This window comes from Ahaetulla prasina, chromosome 1 (genome assembly GCF_028640845.1).
Source record: "Ahaetulla prasina isolate Xishuangbanna chromosome 1, ASM2864084v1, whole genome shotgun sequence".
Lineage (NCBI taxonomy): Eukaryota > Metazoa > Chordata > Lepidosauria > Squamata > Colubridae > Ahaetulla > Ahaetulla prasina.
In genome coordinates, this window is record NC_080539.1 from 123785147 (window position 1) to 123812386 (window position 27240).

The 27240-nt window shown below is 37.0% G+C and overlaps 1 protein-coding gene across 4 annotated transcripts in view; it reads left to right on the plus strand.

The window, feature by feature from the left end:
* Nucleotides 1-25460, plus strand: part of FBXL4 (F-box and leucine rich repeat protein 4) — a 43100-nt gene extending 17640 nt beyond the window's left edge. For all 4 annotated transcript variants that reach the window (XM_058174948.1, XM_058174940.1, XM_058174964.1 and 1 more), the window contains exons 4-8: nucleotides 1520-1764; nucleotides 4978-5191; nucleotides 10595-10666; nucleotides 12234-12546; nucleotides 21749-25460. In XM_058174948.1, coding sequence (XP_058030931.1) covers nucleotides 1520-1764; nucleotides 4978-5191; nucleotides 10595-10666; nucleotides 12234-12546; nucleotides 21749-21912 — 1008 coding nt within the window. In that variant the 3' untranslated portion in view covers nucleotides 21913-25460. The remainder of the gene's footprint in view (nucleotides 1-1519; nucleotides 1765-4977; nucleotides 5192-10594; nucleotides 10667-12233; nucleotides 12547-21748) is intronic.
* The last annotated feature ends 1780 nt before the right edge of the window (nucleotides 25461-27240 follow it).

Consider the following 27240-nt stretch of genomic DNA (forward strand, 5'->3'; position numbering starts at 1 on the left):
GATCCTTATTTAACCACAACAGTGCGGACTGTATGGATTACTGTTGTTAAGCAACGTGTCCTGTGATATCACACTTCAAAATCGCATTGCTTAGCAATAGAAATTCCAGTCCCGATTGTGATTGTTTGCACTAATGTATAATCTGAAGCATATTTATACCTTTGAATCCAAAAAGCACAGTGCTCATAAGCACCCAACTTAGATTACTGAAATATAGTTTAGGCTATATGGCAACAACAACAAAAATAACAGGTAGGGGTCATTAATAACATGAATCTTTGTATTTTATACATTCAAATCCTATATAATAGATGAGGTAATGATATGTATTTTATTTTTAATAGATATAATCAAATCCCATTTAATTCAGAAAGAGTGAAGAAAACCTAAGTGTTACTGTCCCATTGAAAGTAAAAGGACTTAAAGGTATTTCAGCTGAGCCATGCACAGTAATGGTCATAATAAACATGACATTAAAAAAATCCTGATTTTAGTATATGTGCAGAAGAACTCTACTCAAAACTAGAAGTGAAACTTTAAATGTTCAAACATGTTAAAAAAATACTTCATGTAAAAAGAGCCAGTATTGTGCAATGGTTAAGGAATCGGACCAGAAAACAAGAGATGGTGAGTTCTATTCCTGCCTTAGGCATAAAGACCACTTCTGAAAAACTTTACCAAGAAAACTGCAGGAACTTACCAGAAGTCAAGAACAAGTCAAAGGCGCTTGCACTTCCCCAAAAAACCTCTTCATCTATTCTATGCCCATTTGCATTATCAGATTGTGATTTTTAATAACTCTTAGTGACCAGAATTGGGACCAGCAACTCTGTCATTAAATGACATGATTGCTAAGCAAAACAACACACGATTGGCATGGATTTATGGCACTTCCCATTCAGTTTTTAAGTAGGTCACTGCAGGTCGTTAAGCAAGACATGTGGGGGACTTGTGTTTTTAGTACTGGCTTCTCTATTGACTGTTACTTGCCAGAAGCCAGCTGTAAAGCATACAAATGGAAATTGTGGGACTGTGACAATTGTAAATGCGCCACCAGTTGACAAACACCAACATTTCAATCGTGTGATGTGGGGATGTTATGATGGCTGTAAGTTCAAAGACCAATTATAAAATTACTAATTCAGTGCTGTTGTAACTTTGAATGGCCCCTAAATAAGACAGTTGTTAAGCAGGAACCACCTGTATGTGACTGGAGTGTAAACATATATAATTTTAAGTACATTTAATTGAAATCGTATCAGATTTCAACTCTTGTTCAACTCTTTAGGGTATAGCTACCAGTATGCGATTTAAGGCTAAGTGCAGCCCAGGTTAAATCTGAAAGGTGACGTTGAAAGCAAGCACAAAATACAAATGTATATACCATGGTATAAAAAATAGGAAAATAATGGAAATTAAATTGGGGAGATTAATTTAATTAGAATAAAAAAATATTTACCTTGCATGAAAATACGATTTTGATAGAGTAATTTTCTTTTACTGTTGTTTTTCAATTCAGCTCATCCAGTTGATTTTGAGTCACCTTACAGTTCCGGATCTATGTAGACTCTCACAGACATGTAAGCTACTATATCAACATTGTTGTGATCCACTACAATATATTCATCTCAGTTTGCAACCATATTGGGCAAGGATTAATGATACAGCTTTAGAATATCTGCAGTCTCGTTGTATCCTGGTCCAGTGGCTTAATTTATCTTGGACTGGGAACAGAGGAACCATTTCATTTTCTGCTTTTAGCAGGTCAGTATTCTGAAGAGGTATATAACGTATTCTGTAAAATAGAATCATAGACTCATCCCTTTATCCCAATCACCTAGCAGTTAGAATAAAAGTTACTAACATGACTGTAGCCAATCGATAATACTTCAGGGTCAGAGGCATATGTTTAGTCATGCATTGGCAGCATCAAAGACATAAAATCCAGTGGCAGAGAGATAACCTGGCAGGCAAGTTTAGCAACTTCTTTTCACGTACTTGATTTTGTTCTGACACTTTTTCAAGAGTAGGAGTTGAAAAGTTCAAATTTTCTTTCTGTTGTCTTTTGTATTCCTACTCATTTTTTACCCCACCTACCAAACATTTGGCTGGTTTTGAAATTTAAAGTTGTATGTAAACATGGCAAGAAAGAAAATGCTTCCTGGAACGGCATTTGTGAATTCCTCCTCCTATAGGGGAAAAAGTAGGGATACAGATGAGATTTTCAGCAAAAATAGGTTTTTCTGTCAGAGAACTATTTATTTGGATTTTTAAAAAAGCTAAACTTGCTAAGGGGTAGAAAATTGCAGCCTTTGTAAAGTCTTTGTGTATTGTGTGTCTTGTGCAAACTAATAAAAAACACTGGCCAAAGAAACTTTGCATTAACAACATTGCTGTCTTTTATGAAAACCAGTATCTCAACATTATTGTTTTCTAGGACATCTTGCCATTGGCTGAAAAGGCAGATTTTTAAACTCCAAACTATCTCTATAATAGAGAGTGTATATCTTTTAGTCTGTATTTTTCTTCCCGCAAAAGAATCTTATTTAGATTTAGATTTAATAGCAATAGCACTTAGACTTATATACCACTTCACAGTTCTTTACAGCCCTCTCTAAGAAGTTTACAGAGTCAGCATATTGCCCAACAATCTGGGTCCTCATTTTACTGACCTAAAAAGGATTAAAGGTTGAGTCAACTTTGAACCGGTTAGGATCAAACTCCTGGCAGTGGGCAGAGTTAGTCTGCAATACTGCATTCTAACCGCTATGCCACCAGGGTCCATTTTAATGGTTGGCTCTGTCACAGAATTCATACAGTAAAAAATATGTAAATTTTTAAGGGCCATGACTGTAAATGACAGTTGAAATGTTGGCATGTTTTATTACAGTCTACTTTATTTATTCAAAACATTTAAGAAAATACTGATCAAGAACACATCCAAAATTCTAGTTACTTCATTTATTGCTGATAATGGAAATTCTGTAAATGGTATAAGTAGGCTATAATCAGTTTGTACCTGCAGTTTTAAAATTCTTTTTCTCTTTTTTAAAATTAATAATTCATGGGCTGAATAATTGACAATTTTTTGAACTGTTGAAGAATAATAATCTATACGTTATAATATTTTTACACTGTACATACATCTATGAAGTTTATAAACAATGAGTAAATTATCCTTCAGTGAGCATAATTTAATGTTAATATACACTTTTAGCATTAATATGTACTGCTAATATATACAGCAGACATGTTGTTTATGTTTCTGAAAATGTAAATATTAGTAGGGTATGTATTAATAATAAGAAATAGAGCAAATTAGAATAGTAATCTAGGATAGCTGACAAGCTAACAAAATATTACCATGAGAGGACAGAATGCTTCAGGCATTTCAATATCCTGAGGCAAGGCTGAAGGTAATTTAACTTATTGATAGTGTCCACCTCTGTAGGGCTATATAAGAATATTGTAATGTTTCACTTATCAAAATTGCTAAACGTTCTAAACTTCTTTGCTTGAGCTAGACAGAGAGTTTGAGAAATATTAAATGGGACTATAAATCATGTATAATCAAACGATGTTAATGTGATGTAGCTGAATAATTTTATAGTGCTCTATCAGTAATCTTTGGGCACTTTAATAGATGAGATATATTATCACGTACAAATTCTTTATACAATAAATTAAATTGAGATTCTTTTTTTGACAACAGCAGACTAGTAAATGTCTTTGATACTGCTTGAAATATCAGTAGTGAGAGGCTGTTGTTTCTTCTGTAACAGAAGAACATTTAATTCTGTTTAAATGCTTTGGCAACATGAAATGTCTACATTAAAGCAATATTCCTCCTTTAAAAATTAAAAAAAAAACTTCTTTACGGCTGGTGACATTTTAAACAATGAATGAATCAATACAAATTAATTTATTCTGATATTTTTAAAAAATCTAACTACTTAGCTATGTAATTTGACTGCTGTGTGAAGTGATTTTATTTTTTTGCTCTGCTATTTTCTTATCTTGCTTGAACTGTTTCAGTTGAATATAAAGAGGTTAGTTTGCATGGATCGTAGTTTCTGTTCTCAAAAAATAATTTTGTCTCAGGATCAACCTCCTTTCGTTTCCTTGGGCTTTTTCCATCTGATTTGCACCTGACACTGACAAGCATATTTGAGCATTCCAATTCAGGGGATGAGTTGTAGAGTTGTGTAGGACATACAAAAACTCTAACATGAAGTTGAACTGTACCTCTATGCAACAACAAGAAATATGATATAGGTTTCAAAACAGAGAAGGTATGGAAGCCAGATAGCACCATGATCCAGATGTATCGAGACCCCTGGTCAAGTCTCCATTACAAAACATCTGAGTGACTTTGAACTAAATCATGTCTCCCAGCCCAATCTATCTCTTAGGATTTATGTTATAAGGATAAAATTGCAGGGGTGCCTTTATGTATGTGAATTCAAGCTCTCATGGGAAACCCTGAACAGAGATGCAGTAAATGAATACAAATAATGCTTATATTACTTATTATGAAACCCAGCTGTCAGCTGTAGTTCATAATTACAGGAGAGTTTGGAGAGGGTATTGTTTTTTGTTTGCGCAGATATAATGGGATACTGCATTTTGATCCCCAATACATTCCAGTGCATCACATTATTTTTGGATACTAAATTGTAACACTTGTAAATGGATTTAAATATATTTAAAAGCTTACATGTTGGAATTTGACCTATTGCAATGTCACAAAGAATCCTTGGCTAACTGGATTGTCTTGGATACTGGAGTTGATTATGATTACCTTCCAATTATCTCAGAGGAGGTTGTTGCTATGCTAAAATAGTTCCTTGTTAGGCGTGCATAATTTTGCTCCTGATCTATTAAGACATGGCATTGGAATCTACCCAGTTTTTACAATGAATTAAAAGCAAATGCATTACTTTTCTTGGTGAATTGATTCATCTATGCTTCTTACAGGTTCCTGAAAGTTTGTGGTTCAGAACTAGTACGCCTGGAATTGTCTTGTGGCCATTTCCTCAATGAGGCTTGTTTGGAAGTTATTGCTGACACATGTTTAAATTTGCAGGAATTAAATCTCTCCTCCTGTGATAAAATTCCATCGCAGGCTTTCAACCACATTGCCAAATTGTGCAACCTTACACGTTTAATTCTTTATCGAACAAAAATAGAGGTATGAAAATCATTTTTCTTTCACCCTTACATGTTAAATCAGTCTTTGTAAGGTTATAGAGAAAACATATTTTAAACATATTAAACTATTTTAAACATAGTAAATATCAGAGGAAGAGAAACTTCAGTATAGGATGTTTGAAAGGCTTGGTAATGATTAATTATGGTTTGTTTGTTTATTTACTATTTAAAACATTTGTATAGTCACCCATCTTATAATGAATTCTGAGCAGTGACCAGATTTTAATAACATAAAAACCATATTAAAACTATTAAACATTAAAAACAAAAACCTGGCACAAGTCAAGCTTCTGATATGTAGTCACCTCATTTGTCATAGTGCTTGGGGGAAAACGGTCTACAGAAGGCTAGGAGGCTAGAGGCCTGCCGAACTTTAGAGAGAAGAATGTTCCACAGGACAGGAACTGTCACAAATGCTCCAATATGGTGGCAATGTTTAAAGAAAGAGACTAAGAGTGTGCCCACCCTATCTAACCTGGTATGATGGTTAGATGTTCTTAGACAGCCTGCAGATCTGCAGATTAACTGGGCACCAGACACTAATTTTATGTATTTGTAGTAGTGATAAATATAGAGGTATACTTAATTTTTCCACATGAGATATTTGCACTAGTGTTTATTTAAATTACAGAATGGATTACAAATTGTAAGTAGTGCATGGTAGTCATTGTACTATATCCCCTTTATCAGTATTGTTGAAATGAAAATCAAATATTGGTATATTGAAAACATAAATTTCAGTGGGGTATACTTAACATTTTCACATGACTGTATATGACTGGGTAAGATTTATTTTCTACATTTTTATTGCATGTATGATTTGATGTGCTTTCTGGTGTTTGTCATGTTGATTGCTAGGTTGAGTGTTGCCCTGAAATTCATTTAAGGAATAATCAACCCTGTTTCAGAAATTCATAGTAATTTAGTATGCCAATGTCCATAGTAAAATGCCAGTATTCTATCAGTTATTACAGTATCGTAAGAAATTTGTTATTTCCAAGATTATGAAAACATGTTTTTGCTTATTTCTTCTTTTTCATCACTTATAGAAACTGCTAGCCATTCGGAAGCACGTAAAAAATGCAAGTAGAAAAATAGGGACCACCTTTGGTGGGAAGGTAACAGCGTTCCGTGCGCCTTTGGTGTTTAGTCATGCCGGCCACATGACCACGGAGACGTCTTCAGACAGCGCTGGCTCTTCGGCTTTGAAACGGAGATGAGCACCACCCCCTAGAGTCGGGAACGACTAGCACATATGTGCGAGGGGAACCTTTACCTTTTACCTTAGAAACTGCTAGTAATACAGGTAGAAACCACCTGTTGAACATAAAGCTTCTAGACCAGTTTTCACAGCTAGTTATTTATACATACATATGCAGTCAGCATTCTGCAAGAATGAATTTTTAATTGCTGCCAATGGAAAAATGCTCCTTTTTAATACAAGGAAATATAAGAAGAAAATACATATGTAATAGCATGCATGATTTCCAATTTTCAATTACTTCCTCTGACTGCAGCTTAATTGCCACATATTTCATTTTGCCCTTTGTCTTTCACTTTTGAATGTGTATGGCCAGAATGTTCCACTTTTCAACTCTAGAGTACTTTTTAAAAGATAGAAAGTCCTCTTTTTACACAATTCAACTATCACATCCTTTCACAAAATGTAGTGAACTGTTTCCAGAACCAGAACACAATATGCAATTCATCTCCTAATTGTAAATAATTGTTAAAAGCTTCTTAATTTTGGAGAGTACTTAACATAATTTATAATTTTATTTCAATCAGCCTATTGGCTTAAGTCTATTCAATTACAATCTTACTTGCAATTATTGTACACAGAATATTTTTGTGCTAATGGTCTCACCATTTGCTAATACATGATTTTAATCTTTATTCATTTAATTTATTCATTACATATGCATTCATAACATGCATTCAGAATTTATTGTCTTGAATGTATTTAAGGTGCACAATGGACAATAACAGAATATTGTCAATTTCTTATGAACTTTAATAATTCTGTGTAGGTGTATATACTTGATTGGATATATATCTTAATTTTTGTTTGCACATTTATTTTGAAGCTAGAATTTCTCTTTGAAAAAATATCAACTATATATCTCTAGCATTTGGGATAAGCATTGAGTTGTGGATAGAATGAAATGGGATTGTTTATATTGAAAAGAAGATCTATTAAGTGTAGTAAAGGTTTCAGGTTCTACCCAGGACTGCTAGGATAAATATCCAATCAATGTTGGATACATATACAAGATTTCATTCAATCCATGATAAGTAAAAGGCTTAAGAAGAAACCATCTATCTCGTAATGCCATGTGGGGGGAGTGCGGGGGGGAACTTTCGATTTTTGAGAGCTAAACTTATTTTTGGGAGCCCAAGCACCACTATGGGTGCTAGTGATGTCAGCTGAGTGGAAAATGGATTTGAGGGAGGGTCTTTGGAGAACATTTTAACTTTAAGCCATATGATTTGTGGTTCAGAATGTGTTGTCACGTGTTTCATTGTTTAGAATTGGGTTACATGTTTTGCAACTCAGAATGATGACAGCTGATGTTATCAATCTTTATTTATTATATGTATATGTATAAAGTCTGCCATCTCACATCAAGTCACTTTGGATAGCTGAGACTATAAATACAGGTAGTCCTCGATTTACAACCGTTCATTTAGTGACCATCTGAAGTTACAACTGCACTGAAAAAAGGGACTTATGATCATTTTTCACACTTATGACTATTGCAGCATCTCCACGGTCATGTGATCAAAATCCAGACACTTGACAACTGACTCATATTTATGACGGCTGCAGTGTCCTAAGGTCATATGATCACATTTTGCGACCTTCTGATAAGTGAATCTTACCATTGACTTTGCTTAACAACCATGTTACAAACGTAACCATTGCAGGGATTTACTTAACAACTACGGAAAGAAAGGTAGTAAAATAGGGCACAATTCACTTAACAGCTGTCTCACTTAGCAACAGAAATTTTGAGGTCTATTCTGGTCGTAAGCTGAGGACTACCTGTACACCAATGCAATAACAAAATAATAAATAGAACACACTTGACAGCAAAAGAAAAAGTTCTGAAGACAAATCAGTCAGCAACAAATTCATTCCATTTGTGGGTTCAACCCTTTCCTGACCTTCACACTTGAGAAAAAAAACTCAGGTCTTAAAAGCCTTCAAAAAGCCGGCAGGGTTGTGGTTAATCTAATCTCAGGAGGAATACCATTCCAGAGGGCAGGTGCTGCTACCGAAAAGTGTTGCTTTGTGCTATTGTTGAAGTTTGGACAGCACAAAGAAGGATTTGGGGGCTATACAAAATTCTTTTGTTTTTTCCCCATGGTAGTATTTTTTTAAAAGTTTTGTATAACATTAGATTGTTTTATAACTAGATATAAACCAATAATTTCATAATTGTATTTTATGTATATGTTTAGTCCAATGGTGACATTGTAGCTATTGAATGGAATGTGCCCTTTCTTTTTATAAGTTACCTGGACTTGAATTCATACTAGCAGAATTATGAATGATTAGAGGCCCATCTTTTCACTGTATATAAATTCATCGACAGTGAAATTCATTCACTATATATAAATACATTGAATCCCATTTGATCATTTCTGTACTTATTACAAATATTTTAATATTAGGATCTGAAACTTCTGTTACTATCCATTTTATTTATGATTATAATACTATGGAATTAACATGTATAACATTTATGGCTTTTCTAATGTTATGTACACTTTAGCAGAATCTAGTATTTTTTTTCCTTTAATAAATACGAAACAAATGTCTGATAACCCAACATTATAGAGCAGCATGTCAAACATGCAGCCCATGGGCCGGATGCATCACGCACTGCCCATACCCACACCCGGTTTAGCGGAGGGAGAAAAAGTCACAACATGTCACGTAATGACACCATGACGACACGGGTTTGACACCCCGTTATAGAGCAAGACTGGATAACTTTCCATTATTAAAGATGCATTATTGTGCATCCTTTAATCATTGGATTTTACCTTTGTTGCTCTTTTTTCTTTTCCCATTATAATTTTGTAGAAATCTTTGCTAGAGATTAAATCTATTTACTCATCCTATTTGGTATTACAGTAAATCCAAATACATAAAAATAATTTATAAAGGCCTCAATATTAAAAAGACTATGAACATTATACTTGACTACAAAAATATAGTATGTGCTTTAGCAAATGGCTAAAAACTTTTAACAAGGTGTCTACTTAATGAGAAAGATGCCTATTTATAGTTGTGTGTGTTGAATATTGTATTTACATTGCAGCAGGTAGACTGATTCAAGTGTTTAAAACTGGAACACCAGATAAAGTTATAAAATTTAAATCAGTTTTTATAACAGAAGTCTTTTGTGTAATATTTTATTCAGTAACAATCCTGAAAGGGTATGGTTGAGTTTTGGAAAGACTTAAATGAATAGATACAACTTGTGAATTACATTGAAAGATTACAGGTTTGAATTATTTACTGCACTATAAGAAATTCATAATCGTCTTTCTGTTACTCTTTTCCTGTCAGTTTCATGTCAGTTAAGAATTATAAAATCTGAACAATAATTGGAAACAAAGAACAGTGTTTGGGAAAAGATGAATTACTAATTTGAGTTTGAGTAGTATGCATGCCTGTGTCCAAAAGTTATCCATAAATTCGAAAGAATAACCATTTTTCAAAGTACATCTGATATTCTGTTAGAGTTCTTTTCATTTTTTTTTTTAATGAGGTGGCACTTCACTGTGAACATGCTTAAAATGGCAACAACACGAGTGTAAAGTGCACGTTATATTTGTTTCCATCTGCATGTTGCTTGTGACAGGTGCTCAATGATTGTCAGCATCCTTGTCAGCAAGACCATCCTGTGACATTAAAGTCACCAACTCGATCCTGATGCTGTGTGACTCTATTGGCAGTTCCATCAGGCTGTAGCTGATCACTGAATGTCAAGAGGTGCTCTCCTTTTTCAGGATGTCACCAGCCCTCTGAGTTTTTGGTTTGGCCTTGCTTGTTGTTTGAACTTACCAGACTTCTAAGAGTTCTCCTGAGGGAAAAGAGCTGATAGGTCATGGGAATAAAGGTGTCTTTAGGGCATGCACAACCACATCCACAGTGACTTATTATATAAAGGGTTGTAATGATTACCTTGACTATAAGCCAATCAATGGTTAGAGCATCTGGGGACTCATTAAATGGTATTTGTGGTGTCTGTTTCCTAAGTTTTGAGTTGGATTTCAGGGAAAGTGGTGACAGCCTTTAATGTCTAATTGACCCTTCCTCTTTATGTTTGCTTTCTATATTTGCTTCTGATGTGTTCCCTAATGACAGCAAACGGCACTGCTCAGCATTCTGAACTTCTGTTCAGAACTTCAGCACCTCAGCCTGGGAAGCTGTATAATGGTGAGTTCTTAAAAGTTTTGACTCTGTGGAGATGCTGCTCAAGTTTGCTAGCTTGGTTCCTCCCCCTTCCCCCCACCCCCAAATATTAAACAAATAAATTTAAGAAAAATAAATTAAAAAATAAACCATTTTTTAAAAATTACTTCAACCCAAATACAAATACACTTGATTAAGGTTGTAAATACGTGCTTAAAAATTACTCTTATTTACATCTGTTATCTTGAGGTGATCATGTTACTTGTATCATATGAATTATTGAAATTAGGAATTCAACCCCCATCCCCCATTCTCCCTATAAATCATGTGCAGTTACTGTCTGTTTATGAAATCTTCCGGTAAGAAAAATGAAGAGTTTTGAGTTTTAAGGCTCCATTTTCAACCCAGTTCATTTGAAGGAGAAAATAATTCCAGAATTGGCCCAAGGATGTTTGACTTTGTTGATGTAAATGAATTATAGAATTGATATAAAATTCTACATTCTATATTATAGAATATGTAAATGAATGCTTATTTGAGATCTATAACCGCTGAAGAAGTGAAAAACAGAAAAGTATCTTTCCTTGTTTGAAATTTGGCTTACATAAGTGAATAGCTATATAAATTCAAATATATGAAAAAGTTTTCACATGTCATGTTGTTCTCATGCAGGAATTCTGCATATAAATATGGTAGTCTACTTATCACTTCAGTATACTATTTCCTCTGCATAAATACTAGCATGTCTTAAAACTTGATATAGATATGAAATAGAACTTGTTTCTACAAATATTACTTTTTAATATCTTCTGTGGTATATAATTCCGGTTTATTGATATCTTCTGGCTATTTCCTGAGTTGCCTTGTTGAGAGATGGGTGGCAAATAAATTTAATTAATAAATTATGTTACTTCCCCCCGGGGGGGAGGGGGGAAGGATTGGTTCAATAATTTGTTCTATAATCACCCTGCATTTTAGTTTACTTTTTTTATTTTAAATCAGACTGGTTCTGTTATCAGACAGTCTATAAACTTCCATAGTTCAAAATGAGACTACTTAGTTTCAAAGTAAGAGTAAAGTCAGTCTGCATCATATTACATTTATACTGTGCAAATTTAACTCCGGCCAGCACACTGGTGACTTCATTTAAAATGCTTTTTGATGATGATATAAGAAACAACTTTTTTACAGATAATGTTCCTATTTTCGAATTGTTCTTCAAGTCCAGTGATCACTAAAAATATGAGGATCAAGACTTGAAGCAGAACTTTTTCAGCAGACGAACTATAGAGTAATAATTTAGGGAAGATCTATCAGAATTGTTTATTTTATTTTATTTTCCATTTCTGAGGCATATGGTATTAAAAATACCATGGTATGTTAGATGTTAGATGGAATTGTTTCAAAAATTGTTATTAAGCTGGGGCGTTGATCAGAAATGGTTTCTTGACTACAAGGTCTTGAAGGCCAATTAAATAAATACTTAGGTTCCTTATGGGTCTATAGGCTGGACAAAGTATAGACATTGTTAGATATTTACAGTGAGAGTAGATAACACCATTTGGTTTTAAAAATATTTTTAATTTGACAGATTGAGGACTATGACACAATAGCTAGTATGATGGGAGCCAAATGCAAAAAACTTCGAACATTGGATTTATGGCGATGTAAAAACATTTCTGAAAATGGATTAGCAGAGCTGGCTGCTGGCTGTTCACTGTTGGAGGAGCTTGATCTTGGCTGGTGCCCGACTCTTCAGAGCAGTACAGGATGCTTTGCAAAACTTGCCCGAAAACTACCAAATTTGCAAAAGCTTTTTCTGACAGCTAACCGATCGGTGTGTGATTCTGACATTGAAGAACTTGCTGCAAATTGTACAAATCTTCGGCAGCTTGATATTTTAGGTAAGTACCCACAAGAACACTTTATTCTCCTGTAAATTAATTAGTTGTTATCTGACTCAAAAGAGAAAATTATAGGTTGCATAAAGGGGAGATTTTGAAATACTATGTGTGGGGCCATTGGTGTTCTCTGCGTTTGGTTGTTTTCTTGCAAGACAACAGCCAAGCTCAGATAGCACCAGAGACCCCACAGTCCAACCCTAAGCTACAAATATTCTCTTCTGTTGGAAATACTATATTCAGACATCTCTTACTTCCTGATGGCAGATTGCTGCGTAAAAACAATTAATACCAGATACATTCATTGCTTTAACGAATCATTGGTGATGAGATAAATCAGTCTAATTCCAAATTCTTTGATTAACAAAATTGGGAACATTTGCCTAATTACTTATTCCTTGCTGCTACTTTTTCTTTTTTTAAAAAATCTAGTTTTTTTAATGAATTCCTGAAATTCATTCAAGTACTATTGCCAGCTTTGAGAAGTTCTTGGAATTGTAATAGTGCATGACAGGATATATTTACAAAGTGGGGACCTTATGAAAGAATTTCTTGAAGAGCAAAAACAAAACTACTTCTTTTAAAAAAATCTAGTTTTTTTAATGAATTCCTGAAATTCATTCAAGTACTATTGCCAGCTTTGAGAAGTTCTTGGAATTGTAATAGTGCATGACAGGATAAATTTACAAAGTGGGGACCTTATCATAAAAGAATTTCTTGAAGAGCAAAAACAAAACTACTTCTTTTAAAAATATGTTTAAATGCTAATTTAAAAATTAATAAATAAATTTATTAATTTATTTATTATCCACCAACGGCTTTGGTCGCGTTGGTGGATGACCTCTGGAGGGCCGGGGCAGGGGTTGTTCCTCTGTCCTGGTTCTATTAGATCTCTCGGCAGCTTTTGATACCATCGACCATGGTATCCTGCTGCGGCGGTTGGGGGATTGGGGGTGGGAGGCACCGTTTATCGGTGGTTCTCCTCCTATCTCTCTGACCGTTCGCAGACGGTGTTGGCAGGAGGGTAGAGATCGACCTCGAGGCGCCTCATTTGTGGGGTGCCTCAGGGGTCTGTTCTCTCGCCTCTCCTGTTCAACATCTATATGAAGCCGCTGGGTGAGGTTATCCGGGGGTTCGGGGTGGATTATAATCTGTACGCTGATGATACACAGCTGTACATTTCCACCCCGAACCACCCCAACGAAGCCGTTGAGGTGATGGGCCGGTGTCTTGAGGCCGTGCGGGTCTGGATGGGGAGGAACAGGCTCCGACTCAACCCTTCCAAGACAGAGTGGCTGTGGGTTCCGGCGTCCCGGTACAGTCAGCTTACACCATTGCTGACTGTTGGGGGGGGAAGTACTGACCCCCAGGGGAGGAGTGCGCAACTTAGGCGTTCTCCTGGATGATCGGCTGTCCTTAGAGGATCATTTGACAGCCGTCGCCAGGGGAGCATTTTATCAGGTTTACCTGATTCGCCAGTTGCGCTCCTTCCTTGACCGGGATGCCTTACGCACGGTCACTCATGCCCTCGTCACTTCCCGCCTGGACTATTGCAATGGTCTCTATATGGGGCTCCCCTTGAAGAGCACCAGGAGGCTCCAGTTAGTCCAGAATGCGGCCGCGCGGGTGATAGAGGGAGCACCGCGTTGCTCCCACATAACACCTATCCTGCGCGGCCTACACTGGCTGCCGGTAGCCTTTCCGGGTGCAATTCAAGGTTTTGGTCATCATCTTTAAAGCGCTCCATGGCTTAGGACCGGGGTACCTACGAGACCGCCTCCTGCTGCCAATAGCCTCCCAATGACCGGTGCGCTCCCACAGAGCGGGCCTCCTCCGGGTGCTGTCGACCAAGCAATGCAGGTTGGCGACCTCCAGGGGGAGGGCCTTCTCTGTGGCAGCACCGGCCCTGTGGAACGAGCTTCCTCCAGGGTTACGGCAACTCCCAGACCTCCGGACCTTCAGACGTGAACTGAAGACTTTATTATTTCAACGAGCTGGACTAGCCTAAGAATAAAATATTTTAGTTAATTTTAATGGGTTTTAACCGGTTTTTACCGTTTTAGTTATTTGGCGATTGAAATATTTTGTTTTAATTGGGTTTTAAATTGCTTATTTATTATTGTTGTATTTTAATATGCCTGTGAACCGCCCTGAGTCCTACGGGAGATGGTGCGGTATAAAAGTATAAAAATAAATAAATAAATAAAAAATAAATAAATTTAAGTTTTCAATTGTGTTTAGACCCCAAAATTCTTTCTCAACATATTTCAAACTGTATTTATGTATTTTAATGTATTTTGTATTTATGTATTTTGCCACTAATCTGGATATATTTAGATTTTTTCCAATCTATTTTAACAGTCCTGAAATTCTCTGATAATATTTCCAATCAAGTACTAATCTCACTTAACTTCTTAGCCCTTTGATGTGAAAATTTTGTCCTGGTACTCATCATTTGTTGGCATGCAACACACACACAGACTAGAACTTGTCTATGTTAGCTGCCTTGTGACTCACTAAATTATTCCTTATGGGAAAAATTTGTTTGATACTCATTGTTTTTGGTACTCATTGTGCCTTCCGGAACCAATTAATGATGAGTACCAAGATACCCCTGTATAAGAAAAAAAGCAGTCTATGCAATAACATTTAATTTGCTTAATTGTACCGTGTACAAGCTGCATTATTTACCAAAAATGGAAGTTTAATGCTATTTTATTATGTTTGCTCCATCTGCTGACAATATACTTCCATGTTATTTTGCTTGCAATCTTTATACTAAGGAAGAATTCACAAATAATGGAGCCATACCCTTCAGGCAAAAAACACACACCTTGTAAAAACACATGCACCCACCATACACTATCAAAAAGAGGTAACGTATGTAAAAGACACCTCACAGGCAAAGCATTGTCCTTGCTGTGTTTCTCTGAAATTTCCAGAATCTCTCCACCATCTCCCAGTTTATACTCTGTTAGTGTTTCCTGGAAGAGTAGTATATTTTTTTAAAAAGTGCTGGGATGCTGTTCTCTACCCATTTTGTTTTCTAAGGATGCTTGGGACATCCTGACAGGTAGGGTGGGGCTAAAAGTGAGAACTTTACTTTGAAACATGAGAAATCTTCAGCTTCATTTTAAAAATCAAATAAAAACAAAACCAGTGGGGTATGAAGCTTAGTATGAGGTACAGGTGACAGTTTTTAGCAGTGGTGAAATCCATTTTTTTAAATTACCGGTTCTGTGGGTGTCGCTTGGTGGGTGTGGCTTGGTGGGCATGGCAGGGGAAGGATAGTGCAAAATCTTCATTCCCATCCCACTCTGGGGCCAGCCAGAGATGGCATTTGCTGGTTCTCCAAACTACTCAAAATTTCGGTTACTGGTTCTCTAGAACCTGTCAGAACCTGCTGGTTTTCACCCCTGGTTTTTAGCCAGCTTTCCCCCCCACCCCCACATTTCAGGATGCTTATCAAGGCCTTCATTTTTTGAGGGAAAGTGGTTTGTTGGACTTATTTTAGTTTTTTTAAGTGATAGATTTCTTTGTGTGCTTTGCGTTAATTCATTGTACAAAATACCTTGAAAGTTACTGCTGCAGAGTGTTTGCGGAATGACTGTAGCTAAACATAAAATATGTTATTGTTTCTTTCTAAATATTTATGTGCCCCTCCTGGTTGGTGCTGGCCACACGGGAAGTGACACGAGGCTGGCTCCGGGGGATTATAAATGCTTCATTGTTGGAGGGGGTCGTCCCTGCCGCCTTGAAAGAGGCGGTAGTGAGACCCCTCCTCAAGAAGCCTTCCCTGGACCCGGCTGTTTTAGGTAATTATCGTCCGGTCTCCAACCTTCGCTTTGTGGCGAAGGTTGTAGAGAGTGTGGTGGCATGTCAACTTCCCCGGTACCTGGATGAAACTGTCTATCTAGACCCCTTCCAGTCTGGCTTTCGACCCGGATATAGCACGGAGACGGCTTTGGTCGCGTTGGTTGATGACCTCTGGAGGGCCAGGGATAGGGGTTATTCCTCTGCCCTGGTCCTATTAGACCTCTCAGCGGCTTTTGATACCATCGACCATGGTATCCTGCTGCACCGATTGGAGGGATTGGGAGTGGGAGGCACCGTTTATCGGTGGTTCTCCTCCTATCTCTCCGATCGGTCACAGACGGTGTTGGCAGGGGGGCAGAGGTCGGCCCCGAGGCACCTCACCTGTGGGGTGCCACAGGGGTCGATTCTCTTGCCCCTCCTGTTCAACATCTATATGAAGCCGCTGGGTGAGATCATCAGTGGCTTTGGGGTGAGATACCATCTGTACGCGGATGACACTCAGCTGTACTTTTCCACCCCGGGCCATCCCAACGAAGCTATCGAAGTGCTGTCCCGGTGTCTGGAAGCCGTACGGGTCTGGATGGGGAGAAACAGGCTCAAGCTCAATCCCTCCAAGACGGAGTGGCTGTGGATGCTGGCACCCCGGTACAGTCAACTGCACCCACAGCTGACTGTTGGGGGCGAGTTATTGGCCCCGATGGAAAGGGTGCGCAACTTGGGCGTTCTCCTGGATGGACGGCTGTCTTTTGAAGATCATTTGATGGCCGTCTCCAGGAGAGCTTTTTACCAGGTTCGCCTGGTCCGCCAGTTGCGCCCCTTCCTAGACCAGGATGCCTTATGCACGGTCACTCATGCGCTCGTGACATCTTGCTTGGATTACTGCAACGCTCTCTACATGGGGTTCCCTTTGAAGGGCATCCGGAGGCTGCAGTTGGTTCAGAATCCAGCTGCGCGGGTGATAGAGGGAGTCCCTCGTGGCTCCCATGTTACACCAATCCTGCGCAGACTGCACTGGCTACCTGTGGCCTTTCGGGTGCGCTTCAAGGTTTTGGTGACCATCTTTAAAGTGCTCCATGGCATAGGGCCGGGTTATTTACGGGACTGCCTACTGCCACCGATTGCCTCCCACCGACCCGTACGCTCTCACAGAGAGGGACTCCTTAGGGTGCCGTCCGCCAGGCAGTGCCGACTGGCGACACCCAGAGGAAGGGCTTTCTCTGTGGGGGCTCCCACCCTCTGGAAAGAGCTTCCCCCAGGGCTGCGCCAACTTCCCGACCTCCGAACCTTCCGCTTTGAGCTTAAGACACATCTATTTATTTGCGCAGGGCTAGCCTAGCGTTTTTAGTTTTAAATTTAGTTTTAATGGGGTTTTATACTATTTTAGTGGTATTTTAATTTCGGCCTAATTAATAAGTTTTTTAATTGTTGTTTTTACTTGTATTATTCTTATGTTTTTATTTGGCTGTACACCGCCCTGAGTCCTTCGGGAGATAGGGCGGTATAAAAATTCAAATAAATAAATAAATAAATAAATGTCAGAGTTCTCCAATGCTCAAAGTTTTATTACAACAATAAATAGACAACATAAAGACAAGAAAAATGTACATCTGCTGCTGTTAAATAGATCAGTACACATCCTCTCCCCACCCAGCACAAAAATATGCTACCTTGCTAAGTTAATTTTCTGCCATGTGAAACATTTAAATTTCTTCCATAGAGAAAAATAAACATATTTTAAAAATCTCTTTAGTCAACAAGCTAGTTTTATCCTTTTTTAGGTCTCCCTTTCCTGTTGTCAATAATAGTGAGGATTTAATAGCCAGTTAAAGGTTCTGCTGTAAAATGTTTAGTTCTCATGACTATAGAAGTCTATTCAAAAATAACTTAGAGATATTAATTTCTTTGTTACATTTATACCATGCCTTTCATTCAGGAGTTCAAAGCAGAGGTAGTAGGTAGGATGTCCTCCTCCACTCCCATACAGTAATTTGGGTCGAGAGTGAATGAGTGACCCAAATGAGTTTCTGAGGCTGAGAGTGGGCTTGAACCTGAATTTCTTCATCCTGCTCTTCATCATACCATGAGTTATGGTGGCACAGTGGTTAGAATGCAGTACAGGTAGTCCTCGACTTACAACAGTTCATTAAGTGACCGTTTGAAATTACCACAGCACTGAAAAATGTGACTTATCATTTATCACACTTGCAACATCCCCACAGTCACATGATTTACATTCAAATGCTTGACAAGTGGTTCACATTTATGACCGTTGCATTGTCCTGGAGTTACGTCATACCCTTTTTCAATTTTCTCATAAGCAAAGTCAATGGAGAAACTAGATTCACTTAACAACTGTGTGACTAATTTAAGAACTTGCAGTGATTCACTGAACAAATGTAAGAAAAGTCATAAAATGGGGCAAAACTCGCTCAACAAATTTCTCACTTAACAACACACATTTTGGGCTCAATTGTGATCGTAAGTTGAGGACTACCTGTATTGCAGGCTAACTCACTGCTCGCTCTAGGAATTCAATCCTGAGTGGCTCAAGGTTGACTCCGCCTTCCAGCCTTCCGAGGCCGGTAAAATGAGGACCCAGATTGTTGGAGGCAATATGCTAATTCTGTAAAACCACTTAGAGCTGTAAAGTACTGTGAAGCGCTATATAAATCTAAGTGCTATTGCTATACCTGCCATTCAGTCAGTAGGTAGAAATAAAGGAATAGGTGCTGGGCTTGTCAACTGTAAGGTTGGCAGTTTGAGACCTAAGTACCATGTGATGGAGTGAGCTTCCTTTACTTGCCCCAGCTCCTGCCAACCTAGCAGTTGAAAGCATGTAAATGCAAGTAGAGAAATAGGTACCACTTCAATGGGAAAGTAACAGTGTTCCATGCACCTTTGGCGTATAGTCATGCTGGTCACATGATCATGGACAACACTGGCTCTTCGGCTGTGAATCGGAGATGACTAATGCCCCCTAGAGTCAGATGCGACTGGCAAGGGAAACCTTTACCTTTTTTACGAGTATGCAAGTTGACCTCATTTGGAAATTTCACCTACCCTTTCAGAAAGTGCTCTGATATAGTTTACTTTCACCCCTGCTCTTCTCCTTCTCTTTCTTTGTGGCTGCTAATACTAAGATGCTTGTTAATACCGAAGTTTGAAAATGGGCAATATGTGAAAAGGGTATAGTTCTGTTCTTCGCTTGCAGAGCAACATATGCAGAGCCATTATGTGATCACATAAATTGCAACATATGTTTGGATTATGCTTAAATAAGGGCATAAAACATGCTCCAGAAAAATAAACTTCCACTTGATATTTTGACTGCAGCCAGGCAGCATAAAGTACAGTTTAGGAGAATATGGTGGGTTTAACCATCTGTATGCACCCTACCTAAATTGCTATCTCAGTTCATTGAATGAAAAACCGTAATTCTAGCAAAGTTCACACATATTTAAAAGGCCTAATATGTAAAACCGTTCAGGCACGGAAGGAGGAATAACAATGCATTCTTCTTTTGACGGCTTCTTAGATGCTATAAACTAAAAAAAAAAAATGCCTCCCACATTTTCCTAGAATGCCAAAAGTTCCAACTGTCCCCTTGTGCCTGTCAAAACCATCAGTTTACTTGACAGTTTCAGAATGCAGTTACTCAGTTTCTGTACAGAAATAAGCACATTAAAAACATCACCCACCCCCCACTAGAGAGAGGCAATAACGTACCTATCTGCGTTTTCCAGAGCTTCCATTATGAGGATTTCTTCAACCGCCCTTCCCATCTAAGTTAAAAACTGGGACACAAGAAGCTTGGCCTGCTTTCAAATAAATGCCTTCTGTACGCAGCCATCATATTCAGGTTGTTGGGAAGGAGGCAGCCTATTTGCATTTTTGTCTGTGCCCTCCTCGTTGTGCTGGTTTAGGTTCTTTCCACCATTAGTACGAAGTATTATTTATTTATTTTTATCTTTCATTACTTCTATAAATAGGTCAAGGTGTCAAACATGCCCAATTTTCTTTCCTTCTCCTATTTTCCATGCAACAACAACCCTGTGAGATGGGATGTGTTGAGAGAGGGCAATTGGCTCAAAGTCACCCAAATAGCATTCCTGCCTAAGGCAGAACTAGAACTCAGAGTCTCCTGGTTTCTCACCTGGTATCTTCACCCCTAGACCAAACTGGTAGCTTATTAGGGCTGTTGCTATTTTATTATTTATTAAGCAAGGGTATAATCCCCAGTAGCTAGGGGACACAATAAAGTTAACAGTATTCATATTATACAACAAATATAATTTGTTTTTATTCAAAAACTTTAAATTAATAAGGACTGTGCACTCCAGTAGTATGTTTGTGATATATAGTTTATCCTTAAATGAAATCAGTGTCAGATACATCATCTTGAACTGTATATTAGCTAAGATTACAGTTTGTGCTCATTTTAAGTAAGATAGGCTTGTAATTGCATTGTAAATATGCCACAGATTGCAATCTAGCTATGCTATCTTGGCCATTGCTTTTCACCACTTGGCCTCAAGCACAGATACCACATGATTAACTAAGTAAGGCACATTTTATGACTGTAGATTTTTTTGTGTTGCACTTTCTGGGGTGACTGTGATCTTAATTGGTCCACATAATTGATAAGATGGAGTCAATACTACACAGGTTCATTGAAGAAACTCTCTAGTTGACTTGGAAAAGGGAAAGATTAGTTAGTGGAGAGGAGGATAAAATGGGTACTTTTGTTTATAATAAAAGTTCATAGGATTAAATGTCGTGGTTTGCCAAATCATTGTAGAGTTGTAGAATAAACTACAGTAAATTGTAGAGTTGAATGAAAATCTGATTCTTTCATCTCAGTGGTGAAATCCAATTTTTTGTACTACCGGTTCTGTTGGCATGGCTTGGTGGACATGGCTTGGTGGGCGTGGCAGGAGAAGGATACTGCAAAATCTCCATTCTCTTGCCACTCCTGGGGGAAGGATATTGCAAAATCTCCATTCCCACTCCACTCTGGGGCCAGTGGTGGTATTTGCTGGTTCTCCGAACTGCTCAAAATTTCCGCTACCAGTTCTCCAGAACCTGCTGGATTTCACCCGTTTCATCTTCATTCCATGTCAGCTCAATATTATTTAATTTATATTCTAGCTTTCTATTTATACCAGCGTGACTTTATATCAAAGTGACTTATAAGAAATGCAGAATATAAAACAAAAATAAATATTTGAAAGGATTAAAAATGCTCTAATTTTGACTAGGAAAAGTTTTAAAATGAAAGCTTTGTATTAATTAGGTACACTGCCACTTTCCTTAAAGAGCCCTGCGATTTTTATTTCTTTAAGTACTCCTTTTTTTCCCCTCTTTAACTTTTTGTTCTCTTCTTTTCCAGGGACAAGAATGGTAAGCCCGGCTTCTTTAAGGAAATTGCTGGAGTCTTGTAAAGAATTGTCCTTACTTGATGTGTCCTTCTGTTCACAAATTGATCACCGAATTGTCCTAGAACTGAATGCCAGCTTCCCTAATGTGCTCATCAAAAAGAGCTTCACTCAGTGACTCAATTCATATGTTGCCATATAGAACTGATCTGATGATTCTACTTCCTGGGAATTTGTAATGGTTTTTTTTTTCAAAGAGAAAATATATATTTTTTGTGAGGCATGTGGGAAAGGCTAATTCTTAATATGAAGGTCAAATATGAAAGATTTAAATAATGGCCAACTATTTATTGTGATACAATTCTTGTCAAATGATTATTGTTGAAAGCATCTTGTAAATGTTAGAAGATATATACTTAAATGTTCATTAAGCATTTAATCTTACTAGGATATTACTATTAAAATAATACATTTGAGAAATGGAAAATAAAATCATTTTAAGTTCTGACATTTACTTTTAAGATATAAATATTGGAAGAACTTAAAACCTGAATGTCTTGAAGTATAACACCTATTTTATTCAAATAGTTTCACCAACCCATTCAGACTGAGAGCCTTGGTGTTTCTAGTAAATGCAATATAAAGAGTTTGTAGTTTCTGAGTCATCCAGGTCATGATTGTCCCAAAGGTGGTTTTTCAGGAGGTAACTGGACTTTTGAAGATGTTTTGCTTCTCATCCAAGAAGCTTCTTCAGCTCTGACAGGATGGTGAGGAATGGAAGGATTTATATTCCTTGCAAACAGCTGGTCATTTGCATCCTTTTAGAGGGTTGTTGAAGCACTTGGAGCTTTATCTGGGTCCTCAAGGTCACCTGAGTAGTGCTTCTGGTTCCTGTAGTCTGCAATTTTTCCTTTGGAAATCCATTCCTACTCCCATACCATTCAAAGGGTGTTCATCCCAGATTGTATAGCTAAAATGACCTGGATGACTGAGACTCTCTATAGACCAGGGGTGAAATCCAGCAGGTTCTGACAGGTTCTGGAGAACTGGTAGATGAAATTTTGAGTAGTTTGGAGAACTGGCAAATACCACCTCTAGCTGGCCCCAGAGTGGGGTGGGAATGGAGATTTTGCAATATCCTTCCCCCAGAAGTGGGAAGGGAATGGAGATTTGCAGTATCCTTCCCCTGCCACGCCCACCAAGCCACCCCCACAGAACTGGTAGTAAAAAAAATGGATTTCACCACTGCTACAGACATTTGCCTCCTGAAAAAAGTACCTTTGGGACAATATAATGAGTTGTTTATTTTAGAATTTTTTTACCATTTAATGTTTTATTTATATATTTATTTTTAAGTGGCTGTTTTGCTAGAGTGAAGGAACAGCCCACCTGACAGTCTCTGATGGAGCTGAGAATTTCTCCCCCAGTTTCATTTGGGGAGCTCCGATCCTTTCTTTTCTGCTGTCATATTATCAGTCATGAAAAAAGGTGGTGATGAGCATGCCACCTTTTGGAGTGTTTTCCAATTGCCTCTCTTTGCTCACTTGTTAGAATTCCAAAACAAGATGTAACATTAAGGGATCTCATTATTTTGGAACATTACCAAATACGTTTAGAATTGAGAATTTAGAATTGCATCCATGTGATAAGAATTACCAACTTTAATCAAACGAATCATTTTGGGGGGAAAATGATTGTCCAGTTGATTAGGAGGTCTGAAAACAAATTTAAACTATTAACTTTACTAATACAGCAATTTGCTTAGAACTATTTTCTACATATACAGTGAAATATCCAAATTATAAAAGTCATCACATCTTTTTTTTATCTTTCTGTCGGTCAAATACTAACAGTATTCATATAATAATTATTTGAGCTTTGTCTAAAATAACTTAGATATTTGAGTTGTATGTAATTGTGTCCATTTTCTGAACAACTTACTGTCAGGTTTCCAAGTGATGAAACCCATTCAAAAAGAAATAGAGAGCTAAATAAAACGGCTACACATATGTCAAATTCGGGCTCGTCAGTTACATTTCTAGCAGGATGGTCTAGAATTTCCTTGCTCTCCAAATTTCTCTATATGTTTGGAAAATTCGCATGGACTATTTGTGGATTTCTGGAGAAAAGAGGGGAATCCAACTTGTTCAATGATACTGGATGTTGTGTTTTAACTTTATCAGTAATGCTAATACTGAACCTTATACTTCACTACTGAATAGTCCAATAGGCATAAATGAGCCCTCTTATAATGCATTCAATATTTTTATTTTAAAAACATGCTGGAAATTGTAATTTCTGTTTGTTCCAATACAGATTATTAAGTCAGCTTTTGTAGAAACATTTCAGTCATCTTTGGGGATTCCACTATAGTTCAAAAACATTATTCTTGTAATTTTCATTTCCCCCCAGCTCAACGAGGTCAGCCAGAAACATTTGAAAAATAGAATCTGGCTTTTTGGCAGCAATGGTTTTTCTGATCAGACTTCAGGGGTCTGCAACCTGCGGCTCTGGAGCCGCACGTGGCTCTTTCATCCCTCTGCTGTGGCTCCCTGTCACCCAAAATATGCGTCACAACTGCCAGTGTGCGACACCCACCGGCATGTGATTTATTGAGCTTCTCAGCCCATCTTTTTTTTCGGAGTTCAAAATGTTTTTGTTGCATGCAGAAATATTTTTCCCTCTGTAGCAGTTCATTGATTTCATAAACGCAACACACTATAGGTTTTTTTATACATAGCATGAAGGTAAAAAAACGACATATGCAGTGTTATCTTCATTTTAAATGTCAAAAGGGTTTTGGGGCTCCCGGTGTTTTCTTTTCTGTGGGAAATGAGTCCAAATGGCTCTGATTGTTTAAGATTGTCGACCCCTGTGCTAGGTCAACCTTCCTCACTGCTGTCACCTCTTTTCTCTCCTATCTCAAGTTAAGTTTTGGCCAGTGATGATAGAAAAACTTTAGTGAGAAAGCTGCTGTTTTCCAACTAATCATGAAACAAGCCAAGTAAAATCACTATTACCATTGTCAATCTTATTTTTGAAATATTTGTTTTCATATGAACTCTCATGATACTATTGATTTTAAATTTTGTGTCAGAATTTCTAGATAGCTGTACCTCTTTCATTTTTCTGGGACTTAAACCAGCATACCTATTTTTTTTTTTTTTGCATCGTATCTGCTCTCTACTGATGCAATTTCATAGCCAATAATAAAAAAAAGAATAAAGAGTTATCTTCTAAATTCTTAAGAAAGACGTTTTTGTGCTGAATATAGTATTCTAGAAATATATTAAATTTTAAATTGGATAAGGAGGATTTCCTGAATAAAAGGAAATCCAAAGTATTAATTTACTTGCCCCTTTTCAAGTTTTGTGAATTTTTTCACATCTTTAAAACGAATTTTACCAAGCTTGAGGTGGAATCTGCCAACAGAAAAGAAATCCAAGTGAATGAATAGTAATAAAGTTTAGTACTTAGTTTAGTATTATTAATTAAACAAAGTGATCCAATCTTTACCACTTTAGATTGAGTAACTACATGTACCATCTTTAGTTGCGACAACAAAACTCTTGCTGTAATTGGCAAGTTACTCTTGTATTTTGTTTATTTATCAAATTTATATACCACCCATCTCACTGTCAAGTGACTCTTTGTAAGAATTTTGATCCATTCTTTTATGGCAACTTACTTCAGGATTTGATAGTCTTCTAGCATAAATTTCTAAATTCAGGTCCTGCCACATTGTTATGTATGGCTTAAACCTGGATTTTGAGCTGAGCATTCAAAAACATTGAATTTATTCCTGATTCTCTTGTAGACTTTCTCTTGTAGACTAGAGTGTTAGTTTGAAATCATTATAATGCTATATAATTCACTTTTGCTTCAGCTGATGGTTAGAGGATCTGATATACTACTGTAGAATTCTCTGCTACAAAGCAGAATTTACACTTTCTTCAGTGATGGCAAGATACCTGATTCCCCAACCATGACACTATCATCTCCATGCTTAATGGCATGTTGGTATCTCATTGTTTACACATAATAATACCCATATAACCCCAAAAGGTCTATTTTAAACTAGTATTTCCTTGGAACATTCTTCTAGACGTCTGGAATTTACTTAGGTGTTTTTTAGCAAATTTGAAAATATCTCTTTAATAAAATTGAGAGTACGTCCTTGTTAATCAGCCATGGCTCTTTTCTTGCTAGTCTCATTTGAAACTCATTTTTTTTATCCAGTATTTTTATGATGCTGAATTATTAGCTTTAGCCAAAGTGAATATTTTTCTATGGTTCTTTGTAACATTTTGCATTGTTTTACACTCTGCTATTGGAATGATTTTGACAGGATGGCTATTCTCAGAAAATGGTAATACTTCATCCCTATTTCTAATTGGGTCTGGCTTGGTGTAGGCTGAGAAATTTAGGAATAGTTTTATAGCCTTTTGCAAGCTGATAGAAATAATTTCTCTATAGTGGTCTTCAAAAAATTTTTTTAATGTGACATAATGTGCATTGAGGATCTTTCTGGTAAAAACTTATAAAGAGGGTAGCCAGGGTTTATGGCAAACTCTGATTATTTAAAATATTTGCAACTGGTCTTAGTTATTTATCCCTTGAATTAAATCAAATGAAGCAATTCAGTCTTTTTCCCACTATTGCTTTTTCCCTCCTAAATTTGATGCTTTGTTTTAATCAAACAAAGAAGTGTTTAACTTTAATAATTTTTGTTCACTCAGCTCCCTTACTGTATCAGAAGAATGCAAATAAAACTCTGAAAGCATTTAGGGGTAAAGATTTTTTAAAGATGCAAAATGGGAAAAATATTTTATACAGAACTGTAAATTGTCACTTGATCCTGATTGTTTTTCTTGAAAAACCTCAGAAAACATAACATCTGTTTTACTTGAGTGTATGTTTTCAATTTTTTTTCTCATTCTGCAGAAGATTCAAGATCTGAAAAGATGTGTTGATCTTCATTCTATTTTGAAAGATGCTGCCACACAGCATCATTCCAGTTTCATTTAGTTATTTTTTCTGTGATTTGAAGAGGGGTTAGTGAAAAGGGATTTTTTCCCTTGGAGGATTAGGTATAAGGGTACATTACTGGATTTATTTGACTTTAGATAAGTATTACTGACCACTAAAACATATAAAGAGATTGCTGGAACATATTTTCCATGATGGCAATGGTGACTAGCAATATTCTCACACTGTCCTGTTCAATTTAAGATTCTTCCATATATCTGCTTATTAGCCTATGTGCTCCCATACATAAAATAAAGTGTGTATGTGTTGATCTATTGTTAAAATGTTTAAATCTTTCTATTTTGCTGACAAACACTAAATGTGCTATTTTTGTTTTGCATTTTAAAACATATTTTGAAATATGAATTCAGGACAATTACGTATTATATTTATACATATCTATTAACAAGAAGATTACTTATTTGGGTTATGCATATTTACAAATATTAATATTTTAAGATGAAGTATTCTATGTAGC